This window comes from Tubulanus polymorphus, chromosome 2 (assembly GCF_964204645.1).
Source record: "Tubulanus polymorphus chromosome 2, tnTubPoly1.2, whole genome shotgun sequence".
In the NCBI taxonomy this organism is placed as follows: domain Eukaryota; kingdom Metazoa; phylum Nemertea; class Palaeonemertea; order Tubulaniformes; family Tubulanidae; genus Tubulanus; species Tubulanus polymorphus.
Genome location: NC_134026.1, coordinates 6980325 through 6998559, shown reverse-complemented (window position 1 = coordinate 6998559; position 18235 = coordinate 6980325). Strand labels below are relative to the sequence as shown.

Below are 18235 nucleotides of genomic sequence, written 5' to 3'. Positions count from 1 at the left end.
TAAACAGTTCATTTCTATAGCGGCCGGGTCTGTTATGGTAAAATTGATCATGATTTTTAAAAAAGTAATGTATAGGGTAGATAGGCGGCCGGCCGGGTCAACGTTTAAGCTCAGCAGAGCGGAGAAACAAGGTATCAATTTTTGTTAGCCTTATGTGCAATGTAATTTCTATAGCCTTCTGCGCAGTGCCAGAAATATCTATGATTTTCTGTCCTCTGTTAATGAAATTTGTTGCATTTTGCTTGATGCTTGTAAACTGAGGAAAAAGTCTTCATCGACTTGGATCCAGGTACATAGTTCTCGGGTATGAAGTTAAGACTAGAGTCTTAACCAACTTTGACTCGAGAGTCCAGGGCGGATCTAGCAAATTTGTAAGGCAGGGATCCAGAAGAAAAGAAAGGGAATTTTTTCAGATTACACAGTTATGTCATAGGCCCTCCATGGTATAAGGATGATTTTCAGATTTTGCAGGTTTTTGCGATATGTATTGATGAAAAGGGCAACTTCATTTGGAAGGTAGGGGTCTGGAACCCTGAGACCCCCTCCTTAATCCACCCTAGGAGTCAAACTTATCAGTTACTGTGAGAACTATTGAACTGGATCCAGCAGTAGAATTCCTGAAACCCAGTTCTACGGCTATGAGTAAAATTTGATAAAAGAGATAATTGAAAGAGAAATGTGAAAATTAACTACAAGGAAATTTGGATTTAGATTATTTAAAGGATCCTTAAATTGAATGGTCTATTCACGACTTTCAGATGTCTGATAATCGTGAAACTTATTAAACAGTTATTGACTAAATATTTGAATCAGACAATTGTTTAGAGCCGGGTTTCTGCGGAGTTCAGTCAACTGAAACTGCTCTCTCTCTATCTCTACATGTTTATATTGTTATTCAGTTTTTACCGCATGTCTAAAACCGATTCGAAAACTTCTCGATTTGTTGTACGATGTTTTCTGTGTGTAATCATGTAAACACGCGATTTGGTTTTAAAATGCATCTCTATTTTTTGTTTCTTCCCCCTGCATTAGAATTGTGTTCCTCAAATTGCTGTTGATTTTATTCCTTCCGCCGCAGTGACCCCTAGTGGCTGCAGCATGCAACTATTCACAATCATATGTATAATATTTCATTTTATCGAACTCCTAGACACGCGTAGTCTGTCTAAATTCTCTTTGTCTCTCTGAGACTGAGGGAGGATGAACCGAGAATATCGGGCCGAATAGGAGAGAAGTATAGGTTGGGGCGCCACCTACTGGAATACTAATAGAGTAACAACTATTTATGATTGAGAATAGTAGTCAATAAGTAGTGTATATAATAAACTAAACTAATATAATTGATAGAAATAAGAATGATTATAATGATTCAGCGAATGTGAAATAAACGATTTTAGAGATTTTAATTTATTTTGTTGGATGAAACTGTCTCAAATTTACCGGTTCTATTGAGATATACATTTGTGTCTGGGAGTTCAATAAGTGCATATTGATATGGCTGCCTGGGGGCTATCTTGCTTTCCGTATGTCGAACATGTAGGGTTTAGAAGTCAAATAGGTGTACGTATTAGATTATGAAGAAATTTTGCATTTATTTTTCACAATTAAATAGATTTATTTGATTCTTCATATTTTCCACATGATGGAAGGGCATTATTTGATACAGAGGCAGATTGATGGGGATGTCCGTCGAGGGGATTGAGTGGAGGGTACTCACAGGGAGGGGTACCCCTTTGGGGTGACTGAAAAACGTGTTTAAAACTGCAGTATTTGTTTTCCTCTAAAGTTGTAGGCAACAAATGTCGTCGTCGTCATGGGGACTGTCTATTTGTACGCTGGACTTAGAATAGAAGCGAAGCATTTGAGGAACACTAAAATTGGGCATTAAATCAGCGCGGACTGTGGTGTGGATAATATTGTTGTGGCACGCGTTCAATGTGTGATAAAAATGGAAAAGCTACGTTGTGAAAAAATGATAATGTATTCACGTTATCTCTTTGTTTTTTTTTTTTTTTCTTTTGGATAAATTGCACCATGTGCAATAAATGATGCGTAATTGAATGATAGAAACTGTCAGCATTGTTGTAATATGATAATATTTCACCGTTTAAATTCATAGCCATATTTTTTGTATTCGATTGGTGTAAAAAATACTATTGATAATTCAAGCGATTTTACTCTGAATTTTGCTTAGTTTGTTTCAATGCGTGTTTAATTGAAATGGAAACGATATTTGCGTGTTTATTAGAGGAGGTAGTGCTGTCTAAACTGGAGTCGTTTAAATGAGCTTTTAATCATTGGATTCACATTTTAACAAATATAGACAACGCATTCACGTCACTCACACGTCATCTTCGCCCTATTTCCCTCTTTTCTTCTCCCCCTACCCTCCCTCTTAGTCCTCCCTCTTTTCTCTGTCTATTTACTCTCTCCCCTCACTCCCCTTTCTGCCTCCCTCTCAGTCTCCTCCCTATCTCCCTCCCTTCTTAATCCTCACTACCCTATCTACGCCCTCCCCTCTCACTTCCCTATCCGCCTCCCTCTCAGTCTCTCCATCCATCTCCCTCTCACTCCCTCATCTCACTCTCTCCATCATTCCCCTCCCTCTCACTCTCCTCTCAATCTCTTGCATTATGTGTTAAATGTAATTATTGATTTTATAAATTTAAAATTATGAAATACTCGAATCATATTGATTGATTATTGAAAATCTCTCGGCTTTGTAAATAATCATAGTTATAATTATTATTACGAAAAAAAACTGGTTGTAATTAAAATTTTGCAGGAAAAAAGTGCGAAAATTCCTGATTTTATTTAATATTGTAAACTACATATACTATTTCTATTGAATGTGATTTCTAAATTGGCTCGACACAAGATTCTACTTCATCTTCTTTTTATACAAATTTCAGACAAAATTTGTGAAGGAATGTTAAATCTTGGGGCCTAACATGTGACAGAATGTTGAACTCTATAGTTTAGATTTATGACTTCATGTTTTATCACGCAGTGAAACTTAAGTCGTCATATGGATTTTAAGTCATCGCATAACTGAAGGTCGTCTCTATTTTTGAAGCCCAGTGTAAGTCTCAAATATGACGACTTAAGCTCGAGTTTCACTGCACCGAAAATAGAAGAATTTAAACTTTGCTGCTTGACCCGAGCCTGGTCATGCTAGGTGTCTCATGTGGTCATTGATTAAGTACAAACATATGGGAGGGGATGTTTGATTGGAGGGGCTGCTGGAAATTCAGCAAAAATATCCATACATTAAATTTATTAACGCCCTTTGTCATCTTTTAGAATAGAATCAACTGTTAACTTCCTCTATGAGGAAGTACTTTAACTATAACATTATTCAACAAAACGGAAGTCAAGCGAAGGAGGAATCTAAATTGTGTCGGGCCAACTTAGTCATAAATGGATTATGTATAAATATGAATATATTTTGCTTTGTTGATGAAACTCTGATGCTGAATGTATACAATGTATTTACACACCATTTACAAGCCGTACAGGCGGCTAGGCTTCTCACATTAGAAACGAACTACTATGAAATCAGTGGTTTAAAATACTGTATGTTTATCAGTGTAGTGTATATGATTTGTAGTGAAATGATTGATTAATAAAATGCTAAGTTTTAACTATTAATTTACTGTCGTATATTCGTTATGTTTTACGAAAGCGAAACCAAATGAATTTGCTTTAGTGGATTGTTTTGAGTGGTATCCTAGATTGTGGTCCGGCACGAGGGTGTTTATCTGGGAATATCTATGGAAATTCAAATATACTACGATTAAATCTATTCATGCTCAGATTCACATCAAATAACCTCAAAACTATTGTCCTATCGAAACACATACACAAGGCATAAGGAACATATATTTTGATGTCCTCTTCGGCGCGTCAATGGCCATGTCTCATGTGATACAAAATGCTGTAAAACCCATTGAAAGCAACATTATACAAAAAGTACTTTTTAGTTTCAAAATTTCTGATATTATTATATTTATTTCCAAGATAAGAAGATAATTTATTACTCTCCAACCATTTCCATGGTACGAGGGGAAAATGATTTTGTTAACAAATATTTACAAGTTTCTAAATGTGTCTAATTTCGGAATGGTTAGATAGATAGATAGCTCGATATAACTTTATTCTCCTGACTAAAATTGATAGTATTGTTCAAATCACCGTTAAGTGCTGCCCCTATTTACAATATTAACGGTAAACTAGTGAACTATAACTCCGTAGACAATATTCCTACTGTGGCACGCAAGTAATAGGTTAGTTCACAAATTCACCGTCAGCGATATGTAAACAGGCAGCACTAGACGGTGACTGGCAATGCGGAAGTAAATAATACATTGTAAACATTTTGATGAGGAAATAGGCGTGGAATTGTGATAATCAGGTCGTAATATCCGCAGAATGGCAGCAGGTGGGATACCAGTACCACGGCGACCTCGTATAAAAGCTTCTTACATCAGCCCCTGTCTGAAATATTCGATATTCTTCTTCAATTTGATTTTCTGGGTAAGTGCGTCAGTCACTAAATACAATTCAATTTTAATATATTGACACCTGTCATCGTCATTCGGTCAGCAGTGTTATAAAGCGTTTTTATCTAAGCAAATTGCTTTGGATTTGCAAATCCACCTGTCTCGCTGATTTGATAAATCGATATGCAGTTAGATAAACGCGCGGATTAGTAACCAGTGCTGGGAGACTTGCTGATTCTTTTCCGCCATCTTTACTCTCCACGTAAATCTACTAAAATCAGTTTGACAAATCAAGCAAATCGCCCCACTAGCTTGATAAGTCAAATCGATTTGAGTAATCATTTAAATAAATGCATTGATTAGCTGAATCGATTTGATAAATCAAGTAGATAAATGTGCAGAATTTACTTTGGTAAATTGATTTGACAAATCAACATCTAGATAAAAACGCCTATAATCAGTAAATCCGACTGTGGCAGGCCCGTATGCAGCCTTTCTTTTGGGTTGGTGCGAATCGAGATGAGGCGGAACTTATTTGATGGTGGAGCTGGTGATTGCTAGCGCTGTCTCCCAAGAAAATTTTACATATTTTTAACATAGATGAATTTTCAGCCAATGTTAGAGAATATTTCATATAACAAAGTCATTGAAAATGTTCTTAGACAAAGAAAGTGGAACTTGGGATCTTGTGGGGAGGTGCATTCGCACCCGACAATCCCCCCTGTGTACGGGCCTGTGTGGGGGAGTACAACTAGCTATTCTCCCAGTGAAAGTGAACAGTAGGCCTAACCCGGTCCCTATTACACCCCTATCCCTTCAAACAGAAGTAGTCACACACGTAATGACACCTGGTGCTGCTTTGAGCATACTCAATATGGAAAAGCCCTATACAAGCAATTATATCGTTATTATGATTATCTGGTGGATCCTCACTTGCCACAAGTGGAATCTATTGCCACGGTAGTTCTCCTACTGCACATTACCGACACCTGGTGTATATTATTATTATTATGTTTTATTTCAGACATATGTCCATATGACAAATTTTTTTAACAAAAATATTATAATAATAAATATACAAAATACATAGCACTGTTTTAAGGACACGACTTTATTATGTGTACAGTATACTGTCCCATGTTTAAAATAGTGATGAAAAGTAGAATGAAATTGAGCTAGAGATCGATTGAACAAGAGTGTTTGGATGAGACAGAATACCGGATTTAAAAGAGTAGACTATTTTGCGGTAAATCTCGCCGAAGCTTTTCACATGATTATTGAAAAACATCGCGGGAGCACTACACCCCGGTTCAAAATGATGCAGGCGCCTGAACGCGTTATTGAAACACACACGTAAGCGATCGTAAATTTGTTTAGAAAAATTTGACCAAATAGGCATACTATAAAAAGACGTACAATAGCTAGAAAACAGTTTGTTTTTCACAACATTGCTGCAGGAAGAAAATTTACGGATAATAGAGTTTGCACGGATGCAGAGCAATTTGGTTTGATTAATCATGTCTGCATCATCAGATAAAGCAGAGGAAATGTATTATCCTAGATATTTTACATCATTTACATATTTTATGAGGCAATTATTCATATACACTGGGGGCACAACATTGCCATAGAAAACGAAGCTAGATGGCTTAAAAACTATACACTGAGTTTTATCTATATTAAATGTTATGTCATGCTGGCTTGCATAGTTATTACAAATATTGATTAGAGTTTGTAGACCCTTTGCAGAGGGACAAAAAATGCAAATGTCGTCTGCATATATTAAATTATTTATTAGAGTACCATAGTTTATGCAGCCAATATTGAAAGAATTGAGTTTGACACTAAGGTCATTTAAATATATACAAAAAAGGAGAGGTGACAAAATTCCACCCTGATATATCAGGGATGAAAATCTTCCGACCATAGACGGATTTCATTCCTTTTTTCATTTTCTTTATTCCTGAGAACAGTGTAAATCACCTCAATCACTTTAATCACCTCAATCGCGGGCGTCACATAGGAGCGCTCCGTAGTTTTTGGCTTAAAGTTACTGATTTTTGTTCCCCAAAAAAATTCATTTTTTTTGAAAATATTTTCCGACTTTTCAATATGGGCCGTTTTCATCCCTGATATATACGGTATCTAGATACATAATCATTCTCGTTGAATCATCTGCTGTATTTGTTGTTTCAGGTTCTGGGTATCGCGCTGGTGTTTATCGGTACGTGGGCCCAGGTTGAGAAGAATAAATTCAACAGCGGTGGATCGAGCACTGACATATCTAGTATCTACGATCTGTTAGCAAATGTTTCTATTGTCATAATCATCGTCGGTTCGTTTGTGTTTCTGATTTCATTTGCTGGTTGCGTGGGCGCGCTACGTGAAAATATCTGTCTTCTTAAAACGGTACTTTATTCTTCCGAGGCCGGTTCCAAAGTTGTGAGTTAGGGTTAACTCTTGAGTTAAAATCAGTTCATTTTCAATGAGTTAACTCTCGAGTCAGATTTTTACTCAGAACCGTGGAACTGGGTCCTGTACTTTTTCTCTTATATGTATATCGTTTAATATGTGAATACTCTGAAATATCTCAACTTTATCGAGTACAGTGAAACTCGCTGCTTAAGTCGTTGTCGTTGTGACAATCATTAATTCTTATGTACACACAAAATTTGAATTTTCCCCCAAAAACGGCGCCTTTTTCATTTACATTAAGACCCTTTTGGTGCTGACTAATCAATACCCTAAAGTGCGGAAGATAATCTTAAAATGTTCAAAAAAATTCCAGCCCAGTGCATCAAATAACAAGCACTATAATGCATCTACACCGCTGAGCGGTGTGTTGTTAGTTACTTATCTATCTAACTGATCTATATCTATATAAAACTTTTACAAATTACATCTATATACACTGCAGTGCAGTGTACTAGTCAGTCACTGATTTATACACCACATGGGTTAAGCATTATAGTACAAAGCTGCTCTGACCCCCTGCCCCAATGCGTACATAATAAATGAATTACCCCTCAGCGTATTGAAATAGAAATACAGATTTGGGCTAATAAATAGTGACAACGTGCGTTGCGATGAGTTATTTGATGACGACGTAGTCGAATTTAACTGTACCCCTTGAAAACTCCTCTATTGTCGGGTTCGGGGGTTCATACTAAACTTGATTCCTTAAAAACTCAGCTAAGTTCGTGAATCGTTTTCAGGCACTTTCTTCAGCGAATCTCCTCTCATTTCGGGAAATTAGTCTAAAACTCTTTGTGAAACTGCTTCAATTTTGGGAGGGTCTTGAAAACGTTTTCATAAGTCAATCTGTTTCTGTCTGTGACCATGGTTCCTTCCTTGCTCCTAATCAGCCTCATGAAACATCTTGTTCTAAAAGTTTTCCATTGTCAATGGTAGTTACAGTCTGGGTTCAATTACCATGTCTATGAAACCAGTTCTAAGATCACCATTCTATTTCGCAAGTATAGTATAGTATAGTATATCTATCTATCTTTCATAATCCGCATACTTGAATATAAAGTGCCCTTCACAAAGTCATTGTCAAAAAATCTTTCGAGCCAAGATTTTTTTGAAATTTGGACATAATTTTCATAATTTTTCATATGATTTATTCACATACCTTGGTACTCAGATTTTCTTTGTTTTAGTTTAGGTTATGAAATAATCATATTTAAGACCTGTACTTTTTCAATGGTGATAAAGTGCCCTTTTTCTTGAAATAGAAAAAAGAATAAAAAAAGCATGGACCTGATGTTCGATTCATGTTTAAACTGATATTCGTGTTATACGTTGATTCACGATGTCGATTTTTTCTTTCTGTATCTCAATGTTTTTGTTGTAGTTCTCTGCTGTTTTGGGAGTGATATTTCTGTTAGAAATTACCGGTGCTGTTTTAGCGTTTGTTTTCGACAACGAAGCCAAAACTAAAATTCAAGGAGTCCTCGAGGATGAGTTGATCGTCAGATACAGGGATAATGCGGATCTGATGAATCTCATCGATTGGATGCAAAAAACTGTAAGGGTCCAGTTTTCACCTTAGTCCTCGATCTACTGTTAGTTGCATAGGCCAAAAGTGGTCTTAGACCATATGTTTAATTGGTCTGAAATTGTTGGTTATAGAACCAAAATAAGCTTAGACTGGTCTGAAGTTGTTAGATTGATTATAGAGCCAAAATGAGCTTAGACTGGCGTTAAGTTGTTAGATTGGCTATACTACCAAAATGAGCTTAGACTTGTCTAAAGTTGTTAGATTTGTTATAGAACCAATATGGGATTAGGCTGGTCTTAAGTTGTTAGATTATTCATGGCTTAGTCGGCTCCTGGGGCCAGTTGCACAGTCGTGACTTAAGTCCAAAAGTGGTCGTAAATCTTAAGACTGGTCTTAAGTTGTTAGATTGGCTATAGAACTAAGTTGGTCTTAGACTGGTCATAAGTCTAAGCCATAACTATGCAACCAACCCCTGGGGCTGGTTCCATAAACAAGACTTAAGACCAAAAGTTATCTTAAATCTTGAGACTGGTCTTAAGTTATTAGATTGGCTATAGAACTAAGTTGGTCTTAGAATGGTCTTAAGTCTAAGCCCTCACTATGGAACTGGCCCCCTGAAGTTTAAGCCTTGAATGCGCAACCCCGTTTTTTTTTTTTGTCAATTCACATGATAAACCTTAAAACCAGTGGTTAGATATTAAATACATGTACACTGTAAACTCACTTCAAAATGTTCATGTATTTAGCGAATTATGAAACATGTATTGAATGTTTGAATTGGCAGTTTAAATGTTGCGGTGTGAATTCACTTGGCTACAAAGACTGGAATAACAATCCTTATTTCAACTGTACGAAAAACCCGAATGAGAACACGAGTCCAGAGAGATGTGGAGTTCCGTTCTCGTGTTGCGTCGTAGAAAATAACGTAGGTTTAAATGTAAGTACAGCACGGGTGTAAACCAGACAGGCACGGATCCGGCCGGGGGCACCTTGTAAACCCTCTATATGTTTTGAGTTGACCTTTTCTAAACAAACTCTTAACTCGTTACTGCCTTAGAATATGGAATTGTATAAAATTCTCGTTTACAATGGGGTACCCGCAAAACCAGCTATCCTGCCAGATGGCGTGGCGAGCACTAGGTCGTCCATTGTCAAAATTAGTTCATTTTCGATGAACTTTGAACTGGATTTTTGGACTCCTCAATCCATATATTATCACAGCATCTACCAAATATACAATACTTTCATTCTTCTTAAATGATTGATTCATTTAGGAGAAAAGTTCATTTGGATTTAATTGAAATCAGAAAAAATCAAACGCGGACGACCAACTACCTAGCAAACCTGGATCCTCGTCTGCCATAGTAGCTCTCAGGGAACCCCATTTGTAGGATGAGGACAAAGTTATCTACTTGGAGATGCGGTAAACTGCATTTCACTCATCCGCAGATTTTTGATGTCTTAACTGATAATACGCTGCCAAATGTGCCTTTGCCTGATAAGTTATTTATTTTGTTTAGGGAAACTATATCAATGCTATGTGTGGATATGGAATGCAAAATTTAGGGGTAAGTACTGCTGGCGCTGTTCTTTTTCATGAAAATTCACGAAAAAAATTCAGGTCATGGGTCATAGCTGTTTTACATTTCATAAAGATGTTATAGATAGTAGCTGTGAACTATATTTGTAGCATATAAAAGCTGGTGAGAAGATTTATACGACTGGTTGTGTGGACGCCATTTTGAAACTGGTTCAAGAGAATTTACTGTTGGTTGGTGGAATCGCGATGGGTATTGCTGTTTTACAGGTATATTTTAAACTCCACTTATACAATGAAAAGTCGTCATCGTTGTGACATCCATTATGGTAACGAAATTTCCGAATGATGACTTAAACTTAGTAAATTGATTTAGAAATATAAATTGGGATTCAAAAATAGAGATGACGGCTGCAGTTGAATTCAAAAAGCCAACGTTAAACCTGGCGGAAATTTTCATGAATCCCATCAGGAGTCATTCATTTATTACGTACGCATCAAGGGAGGGGGAGGGGACTGTGCAATTGCGTACTGTAATGCTTAATGTATATGAAAAAATGGCCGATTTTGCGTACAGAGGGGGAGGGGGGTTTAAATTTTATGCGTACGTAATAAATGAATGATCCCTCAGTGATATAAGGTCTGCTTTGCATTTGGATTTTTAGCCCACTTGGTATTGCACCCGTATAAGTTGAGCTGGTCTAGTGATGCTGTAATTAACTTTTCCATATGACGACATTCCCCAGTTTGACTTGAACTTCTCAATTCTCTCATTTCTCTTTCTTTTTAGATTTTTGCAATTTTTATGGCGTTGATTTTGGCGAGACAGATCAATGATCAGATGGCATTGTGGACGCAACGTTGAGCAGGAGTTTCACTGTTTTACAGCTGACAGAAGCAAGCTGGGTTTGAATAATTCAATATACATGTACTTAATAAATGATAAATATTTATTACATATTTTCCTAATACTTTATACAAAAGAAACCTTCCACAATTGAGCCTGCTTCAAATTGAACTGCTGCTGCTGGTGGTGCTGCTGCTGCTAAATGATTGTGCAAATCACTTATGAAATAATGGATACCAGCAAACAGGATCCAGTTACCCAGTTACCGGTTTAGTTTTGTTTGTTAAAATCGGTTCACTTCAAATGTTTTAACTTTCATTTTAACAGACAACTTCAGAATCGGACTGTGGAGATCCACAGTTCTCGGCTAATCAAAGTTTGACGCTTAGTGCGAGTTAGAAAAATAGTTTATTCCCAACTCAGATTTGAACTGAGAACTGTGGAACTGGATCCAACCAGTTTATACTAGCTTTATAATCAATATGGTCACAGTTTGAATATTTTATCATGCAGTTTGATATCATGTGCTACTTATTGCTGATTTAGATTTTGAATGTAGAAAGTTTTATGAAAATAATTTTTGCATCTATGGATTTATGGATCTGCCTACGTATGTATTTAAAAACAATTGATTCAATAAATCGATCCATGAATACATGTAGTTGTGCACCCGGTAACATGACCGCGTTTGTATTCTCGTGTTGTGTACTGCCTATTATTGATAATGAATGTACTGTTATATATACATATGATATGACTGATATAAGTATTAACATTCCTTCCGTGTCCGTGTGAAGTATTATTATCGTATTTTTATAGGCATTATGTTGTATCTTATCATGTGAAAAGACAATGATGAACTTTACATTCAATGAAAACTAACATTGTGTGTATGTTTCGAATATAACTATATTGACAGATGCTTTTTGTAATGCTGTTGAAAAAAGGGTACCGATGCGGACCGCTAGATGACGCCACAAAAAAGTCGGTTTTACCTAGATACGAATTGGCTCATTTTCGATGAAATTTTTAGCCTTCTGCGTAAATCCAAATGTAATCAAACAGGTCATCGAATAGGGGATAGACTTTCCACTCCGTGTGTCTGGTATAGATTCCACTGAAAACGGTGGTTTACTACAACAGTGGGGAACCTCCTTACAGCGAACTTCACGGGACTAGAAAGTATGTTTGTTTTAACCGATAGCCCGGTCACAAACGTATATACATAAAACGTTTGAATAAAACGAGACGGGTTCAGTGTTACCTGTTTACAACGAACTCGGATACAAAGATTCGTCGGATGTAACTCGTCCCAAGCAAAATACAATTTGACTAATTACATACTGGATACAACGAACGAACTATCGGTTATAACGAACAATGATCCCGTGGAGTTCGCTGTAACGAGGTTCAAAAGGTGTCACATATCCGTCTCGTTTTTAACACGACTCCTCTACGTATCTAAGGCTAAAAAGCGATACCTTGTTTCTCCGCTCTGCTGAGCTTTGAAGTTGACCCGGCCGGCCGCCTATACCCTGTACATTACTTTTTTTTTTAAATCGTGATCAATTTTACCACAACGGACCCGGCAGCTATAGAAATGAACTGATTACAAAATCATATTTAACAAAAATGACCCGCCCGCTGCGCAGAAACAAGGTACAATTTTTGTTTAGCCTAAAGTTTGTAAATGTTTAACACGGTAGACTTTGTCTAATTCGAATCATTTGGAACCGTAAAAGTGTGCCCGCTTTGAGTGATATCCGAGTTGAATTTGGATGTTATGTATTTCTTAGATAGTGTCACAAAAATATTTTAAAAAACATCCGAGTCGAACGATTATCCGAGTTGATCGATCCGACTCGGGCGGAGTCTACTACACCAGGTCATCATTTATACAGAAAACCGATTTGTTCTTTAGTTACACGTATATCTGTGTGTGCATGACTGACTGTACAAGTACAGGAATAAAACGTCTTTTCAACAGAAATATATTGGTTTGTTGTTTTCGTGTGACATTTCTTGAGTAGGTATTCCTATCGCAGACGACAGAGGGGCCACCAAAAATCCATTGAGCTGCGACATTTTTTTCCGACACAGAGCGCCGAAGAGAGGCGCATAGAAAAACCTGATAGTGAAGCTAACTTTTTCCCAAGTGATGTTGAAAGCATTAGTCTATGAAAATGATCAGAATTGTCAATTTTGAATGCATGGTTAAGATCTGATTTATTATTGGATTTACATTTCGTGTTTTAATGCTTGCCGCGTTTCTTAGATAATAAATTTTGCTAGTAAAGTAACAGCTGATGCCTATAACCATAAAACTTAATGAAGAAAACACTTGCCGCTCACTTTTTAACTAGCAATTCTAGTGAACTGAACATTTCAATATCATCTAAGATTGTGTTAAAACGTCATGTCATTTACCACAGTCCCAACGCTAACGATTTCCCTGATTCTCAACTCGATGAAACGCCCGGTATTTACAGCAGTCCCCACGCTATTGAGTTCCCTGATTCGCAACTCGATGAAGTGTTTATAGCACTAGCAGTTCAAACGCTACCGAGTTCCCTAATTCCACACTCGGTCAAATGTTTACAGCAGTCCCAAAAACCGAGTTCCCTGATTTTCAACTCGGGTAAATATTTACTGCTGATCCAACGCTACCGGGTCCCTCGTTATTCTAAACTCGGTAGCATCATTCATCGAGTTCCTAGTTCTCGACTCACTAAACATGTTCCAGTATAGCCAGCACCCTAGCCGCGTGTGACTGTCACTGATACCTGGAAATGTTGGCGCGTAAACAGTATAAACCCAGCTGTTACTAAACACAGCCAGTTTAAAAGTCACTCAACCAATTCATAAACTTATCATTCGTCGGACACTATCACAATGGGTACACATATCTTCGTCGTATTCTTAGTGACAACGTTCATTGTTGCGCAAATGGGTCAAGCCCAGGAAATTCTAACAGACACTTATCGCAGTAAGTAACTAATTTGATAGTGGGTATTTTCGAAGTACCCCGGGTCCAGATTTTCGAAAAACTTTATGCTTAACACGGTTAAGCTTGAATTGCAGGTATTTAAGAACACTAAGTAACCCATCCTCCCTCGGCAGGGATTCGAACGTGATGGCGTCGCTACACTCAGCCACGGCACGAAGTGTGGCAATCTCGATGCCATCAGGTTCGCATCCCTGCCGGCAGAGGATGGAAGTAACCAGGCTGTAAGAGTAGTACAGTTGCAATTAAAGCAAAAATTTTGAGTTCACCTTTTTCGCCTTGAACCTTGATTACCCGTAGTGTCCACATTTCGAAAATTGCCTTGATTTTATTTTTCTAAATCTCGATTCTAAAACACGTGTATTTATCTTTGATGTAAATTGTAGTGAAAGATGGGAGAATCGTACAGATTTTCTGTACGGGGCATTTTCGACCCGGTTACATTCCTTCGACTGTAGAAAAACCGTTTAGACAGTACACAGCAGTAGATCTGTTGCAGTGTAGGGTCGAATGCGTGGCAGATCCAGAATGTGCAATGATAACCTTCCAAAAATATACCAAATACTGCCGTTTCTACAAATCAGTGCATGCGCCTGTTCATCAGCCTGGAGCTAGTCTCGTTGAAGTGAGCGGCTTCCAACGGTGTTTATTTAAAAGGTAAAAAAAAGTTACGGAAGTTTCCGTTTTTTTTGCAAACACATAATCGACAATTCAGCTATCATGCTGCAGAAAAATCTTATTTTTGCAGGAACTATTCGTTTCTAAACGGATAGTTTCCTATGTTCAATGCTTTATTTTCGTGGTTCAAGGGAGGAGGGAAAAGAGGAAAATAACGCTGCAGCAGATGAACCGGAGACATTTCCGACGAGTTCACGAAAATTCCGACAAATCACGGAAATTTCCTGCCAGCGACGGATTTTTTACCGCATAAACCGTTATAAAATCAGAAACCTTCCGTTTCATTTTTTTAATAAGTTATCTTCTATTTCCCCCCGTGATTTGCAAGGGATTGAATAAACCAATACCTGGACAAATAAGTTTCCGAGATAGTTGCACAGGAAAGTATTGCACCCCCAGCCCGGGTCCTTCTCCGTGTGTCAACTATAGCCTGCACTCAGAACCCTACCATCTCGGGCATTTTAATCGTGGGGCCCTCTTATTTTTGAATTACTTGAGTACGGATCTGCCTCCCATGCAAAATCCCGGCAATAATCATGAAACATATTTTTTTAGTCCTTCGTATTTTCCTACACCACCCCTCAGCTTGGACCCTCTATGTCATGTTCATTGTGTTTGATTCTTTCTCAATAACCTCGTTATTATATTCTAGGGTTTCGCCCAAAGATGCAAAATTAAATGACGAAAAGACGGAGGAACTACTTCGTCAAATCAATCACGCTCGGCAGCAACTCGAAGTGCTTCCACCATCCCCAAAATAGATCAATCAGTAAATATTGATTTTCGTAATGTAATTTGCATACCCATATTACATTAAATTCTGCATAAGAAATATTTACAAACAATTCTACAATAAACACGGCGTATATGATTACCAGAAATTATTCTTATATTATTCCGAGGAAACGTATAGAGTTCACAAGGCCGTAGAAACGTGTTAGGGATGGGGCACAGAGAGGAAGCCCATTTCCCGAGGGCTGAACGTAATAGAGCGAAGCCTTGGCGGACGAATTATGTATCTAAACACGATTTTCTGGCATCTGGCAAGGCAAGATCAAGTTCATTCACACCAAAATCGGTGTTCTCATCTTGTTCATGGGCAAATGACGAATGGCTTCAGGGTTTGTAGGCCCTTCTCAATCTCTTACGATCTACCAAAAGTTCAACATCCCCCTCCCGTCAGGATATCCTGTATCCGCCATTATATGTCACGTAGACTACTATCTGGGGGCACTGTCTTCTTAGACTGTCTTGAATCAAGATGTAACTAACTGTTCAGCTGAGAGACTGATGACCCTTAGTCTCCAAGGCGTAGTAAAACTGACAATGCGGAGACAGGAACCTGCCTTAAACATAAATTACACGTATATAATTGTTTATGCCACCGGGATGTTTGTTTCTAGCGAGGCCTCTCCTCACAGATATAGTGATGTCTGTCAAAACAGGAGACATCCTCCCAACTTCTGCTAATCAAATCCGCAGAATAGGCGATACATTGTTCTGTCTCTTGATCGGGCTGGTCCCGAAGCCAAACTATCGTGTACGGCAACGGGGAGACGCCGCCGCCATCTTTGTTTTGCCATGTGACTGCAGTTCCGGTGGGATTCTTCATGTCAATGAATATACTGCCTACAAATAGACATATAAACAATCGATAAAATACGTTTGGCTGCCTCTTCCAACCCTATGACGTCATCAAATTGCCTACTAGTGATTGAATATTTTAGACATCACCAGTTATATCGATTCACAATACATGTACTGACATTGCATCAAATATGGCCGCTTCCTAAATCCCCATGCACTTAACATCGTCATATTGCCTTAATTCACTCATGGTGATAATGTCACAGGTAGCGCCATCTTTTTCAAAATAAGATACGCCTCGAAATAATACAGGTTAGACAGAATAAGTCTTCACAAACCTATATACCTGAGATATGTGAGAATTTCTTGATCAGATACGCGGAGATGAGTGTATTTTCATAAGCTGATTGCGGTGCTGCTAGATTAGTGTTTCCACGTGAATTCCCTTGATCGTAAAGACATGCTATTTGAGCGTTTTTATAATCAGCAACATGGTCGCTAACTCTAAAGCAAACATTATCACCACTTCTAGGCTCCTCATAACCGGGTTGACATTTGAATTCACCAGTATTGATGCCGGATGCTGTCGTCATAGCGTTGCTTGTCGATGTAGGTATTACTGATGTCGTTGATAATTTTGTTGTTGAAGTTGATGTAGACGATGTTGATGTCAATGCTGAATCTATTTCACCGTTTACAGTTAAAGGTTCTTAAAAACATAAAACAAAACGATATTTTTAACAGTAAAAATCCCAATTTGCAATATTCTAAAGAATAAGAAATTATGCCGAGTTTTACAAAATAAATTTTCATGCCCATTTCTAATTCTGTAGATTTATTTTCTACCTGATGTATAGTCTATTTCTTTAACTATAAAACTACAAATTCGCATAGCTGTTCAAGGGGTCCCTATCTGTAGGAGGTCTCTGACCTCACTGTATTCACCGGAAGGCTCCGAACACTGTGTTTTTAAGTTTCTGAATACCAGCTACATTTTGCAAAAATTCATAACCTTGTATTTCATCGTTCTATTTAAACAAACTTAAAATTCACGACAAAGCTCATAGTTCAAGCACATATAGTTTTTTTGCCCGTGAATTTCTAATTCAGTGGTTTTGTTTACCTGACGTAGAAGTCGGAATAATTGATTTCACAAACACTAAAGCATCAGCCGAAATCCATGCGTGGTCTCTTGCGTTTCCCATTTCTAACAACGTACAACAATACGTATTTTTTCTGTATATGAAACCCATGCATTCGTGAACCATACACAGTTTAGCGCACTCTAAAGTAGACTCTACCGGATAATCAACATCCACCAGATCTCTTTCTATTATGAACGTGGTATTACTCCGAGTGTAAAATACATCCGTGAAAACTGATCTAAACAACGTAATAAGCGTCATAATCCAAAACGTAAAAGTTGTTGCCATAGTTAATGAGGAGGCAACAATGCCGAACAAGCAACTTAACGATAAAGAATATTCACTCTGTCTTTGTGCGAGGACGCAACAATGTCTAACTTCATAACAATGGCGGGTTTTGAAGATGATTTCGAGACAACATGTTTACGAAGGGCGGCATCTAAAGACCCTCTTATTCAGACAATACTTTTAGCTATGAGGATTATGAACCGGTCGCAGAATCTCATAGTCCGTCGAATCATTTCTAACTCGTGGTCAAATAATACATTGATCAATTCTATTCGAATGATATTATATTTGCTAATAACTCAGAAAACCGGATCTCGCAATTAGTTATTCAATTAAGAGATCGTTCTACCGTGTGACCCTTTAACTTGCATTAACTACTGACCACTCTGAGATCATGAAGGGACAATAGAATAACTTCGTCACACATAGAATTGACAATCAATTATCTGGTAAATTTTACAAAGACGGATATAACTGGCAACCTATCGAACAGCTTTCCCATATGGTCTAGTGGTTAGGATTCCTGGCTTTCACCCAGGCGGCCCGGGTTCGATTCCCGGTGTGGGAACTTCTTTTCGATATATTTGCATATATTTGAACTTATTTTTGGATGTTTTAGTTTACTGTGAATATTGCTGGAGTCA

General features: G+C 37.8%; 3 protein-coding genes and 1 non-coding gene across 4 annotated transcripts in view; all 4 read left to right on the top strand.

Moving 5' to 3' along the window:
* Nucleotides 1-3645, top strand: part of LOC141900180 (neurofibromin-like) — a 63525-nt gene extending 59880 nt beyond the window's left edge. Inside the window, exon 56 of the mRNA XM_074786952.1 lies at nucleotides 1787-3645. Within this exon, the coding sequence (XP_074643053.1) occupies nucleotides 1787-1792 (6 nt within the window). The 3' untranslated portion in view covers nucleotides 1793-3645. The remainder of the gene's footprint in view (nucleotides 1-1786) is intronic.
* A 689-nt stretch (nucleotides 3646-4334) lies between these two features.
* LOC141899934 (tetraspanin-33-like) lies at nucleotides 4335-12873 on the top strand. The gene is made up of 7 exons (XM_074786568.1): nucleotides 4335-4536; nucleotides 6699-6911; nucleotides 8359-8532; nucleotides 9290-9442; nucleotides 10026-10073; nucleotides 10196-10312; nucleotides 10833-12873. Exons 1-7 carry the CDS (start codon nucleotides 4432-4434, stop codon nucleotides 10905-10907), a joined length of 885 nt encoding a protein of 294 aa, XP_074642669.1. The 5' UTR covers nucleotides 4335-4431; the 3' UTR covers nucleotides 10908-12873.
* An 882-nt stretch (nucleotides 12874-13755) lies between these two features.
* Nucleotides 13756-15443, top strand: LOC141900502 (uncharacterized). Its single transcript, XM_074787423.1, has 3 exons — nucleotides 13756-13875; nucleotides 14280-14550; nucleotides 15224-15443. The coding sequence occupies exons 1-3, from the start codon at nucleotides 13782-13784 to the stop codon at nucleotides 15330-15332; spliced, it is 474 nt and encodes a 157-aa protein (XP_074643524.1). The 5' UTR covers nucleotides 13756-13781; the 3' UTR covers nucleotides 15333-15443.
* A 2644-nt stretch (nucleotides 15444-18087) lies between these two features.
* Nucleotides 18088-18159, top strand: Trnae-uuc (transfer RNA glutamic acid (anticodon UUC)). Its single transcript has one exon. It is a non-coding gene; the product is annotated as a tRNA-Glu (tRNA).
* Nucleotides 18160-18235: the final 76 nt, after the last annotated feature.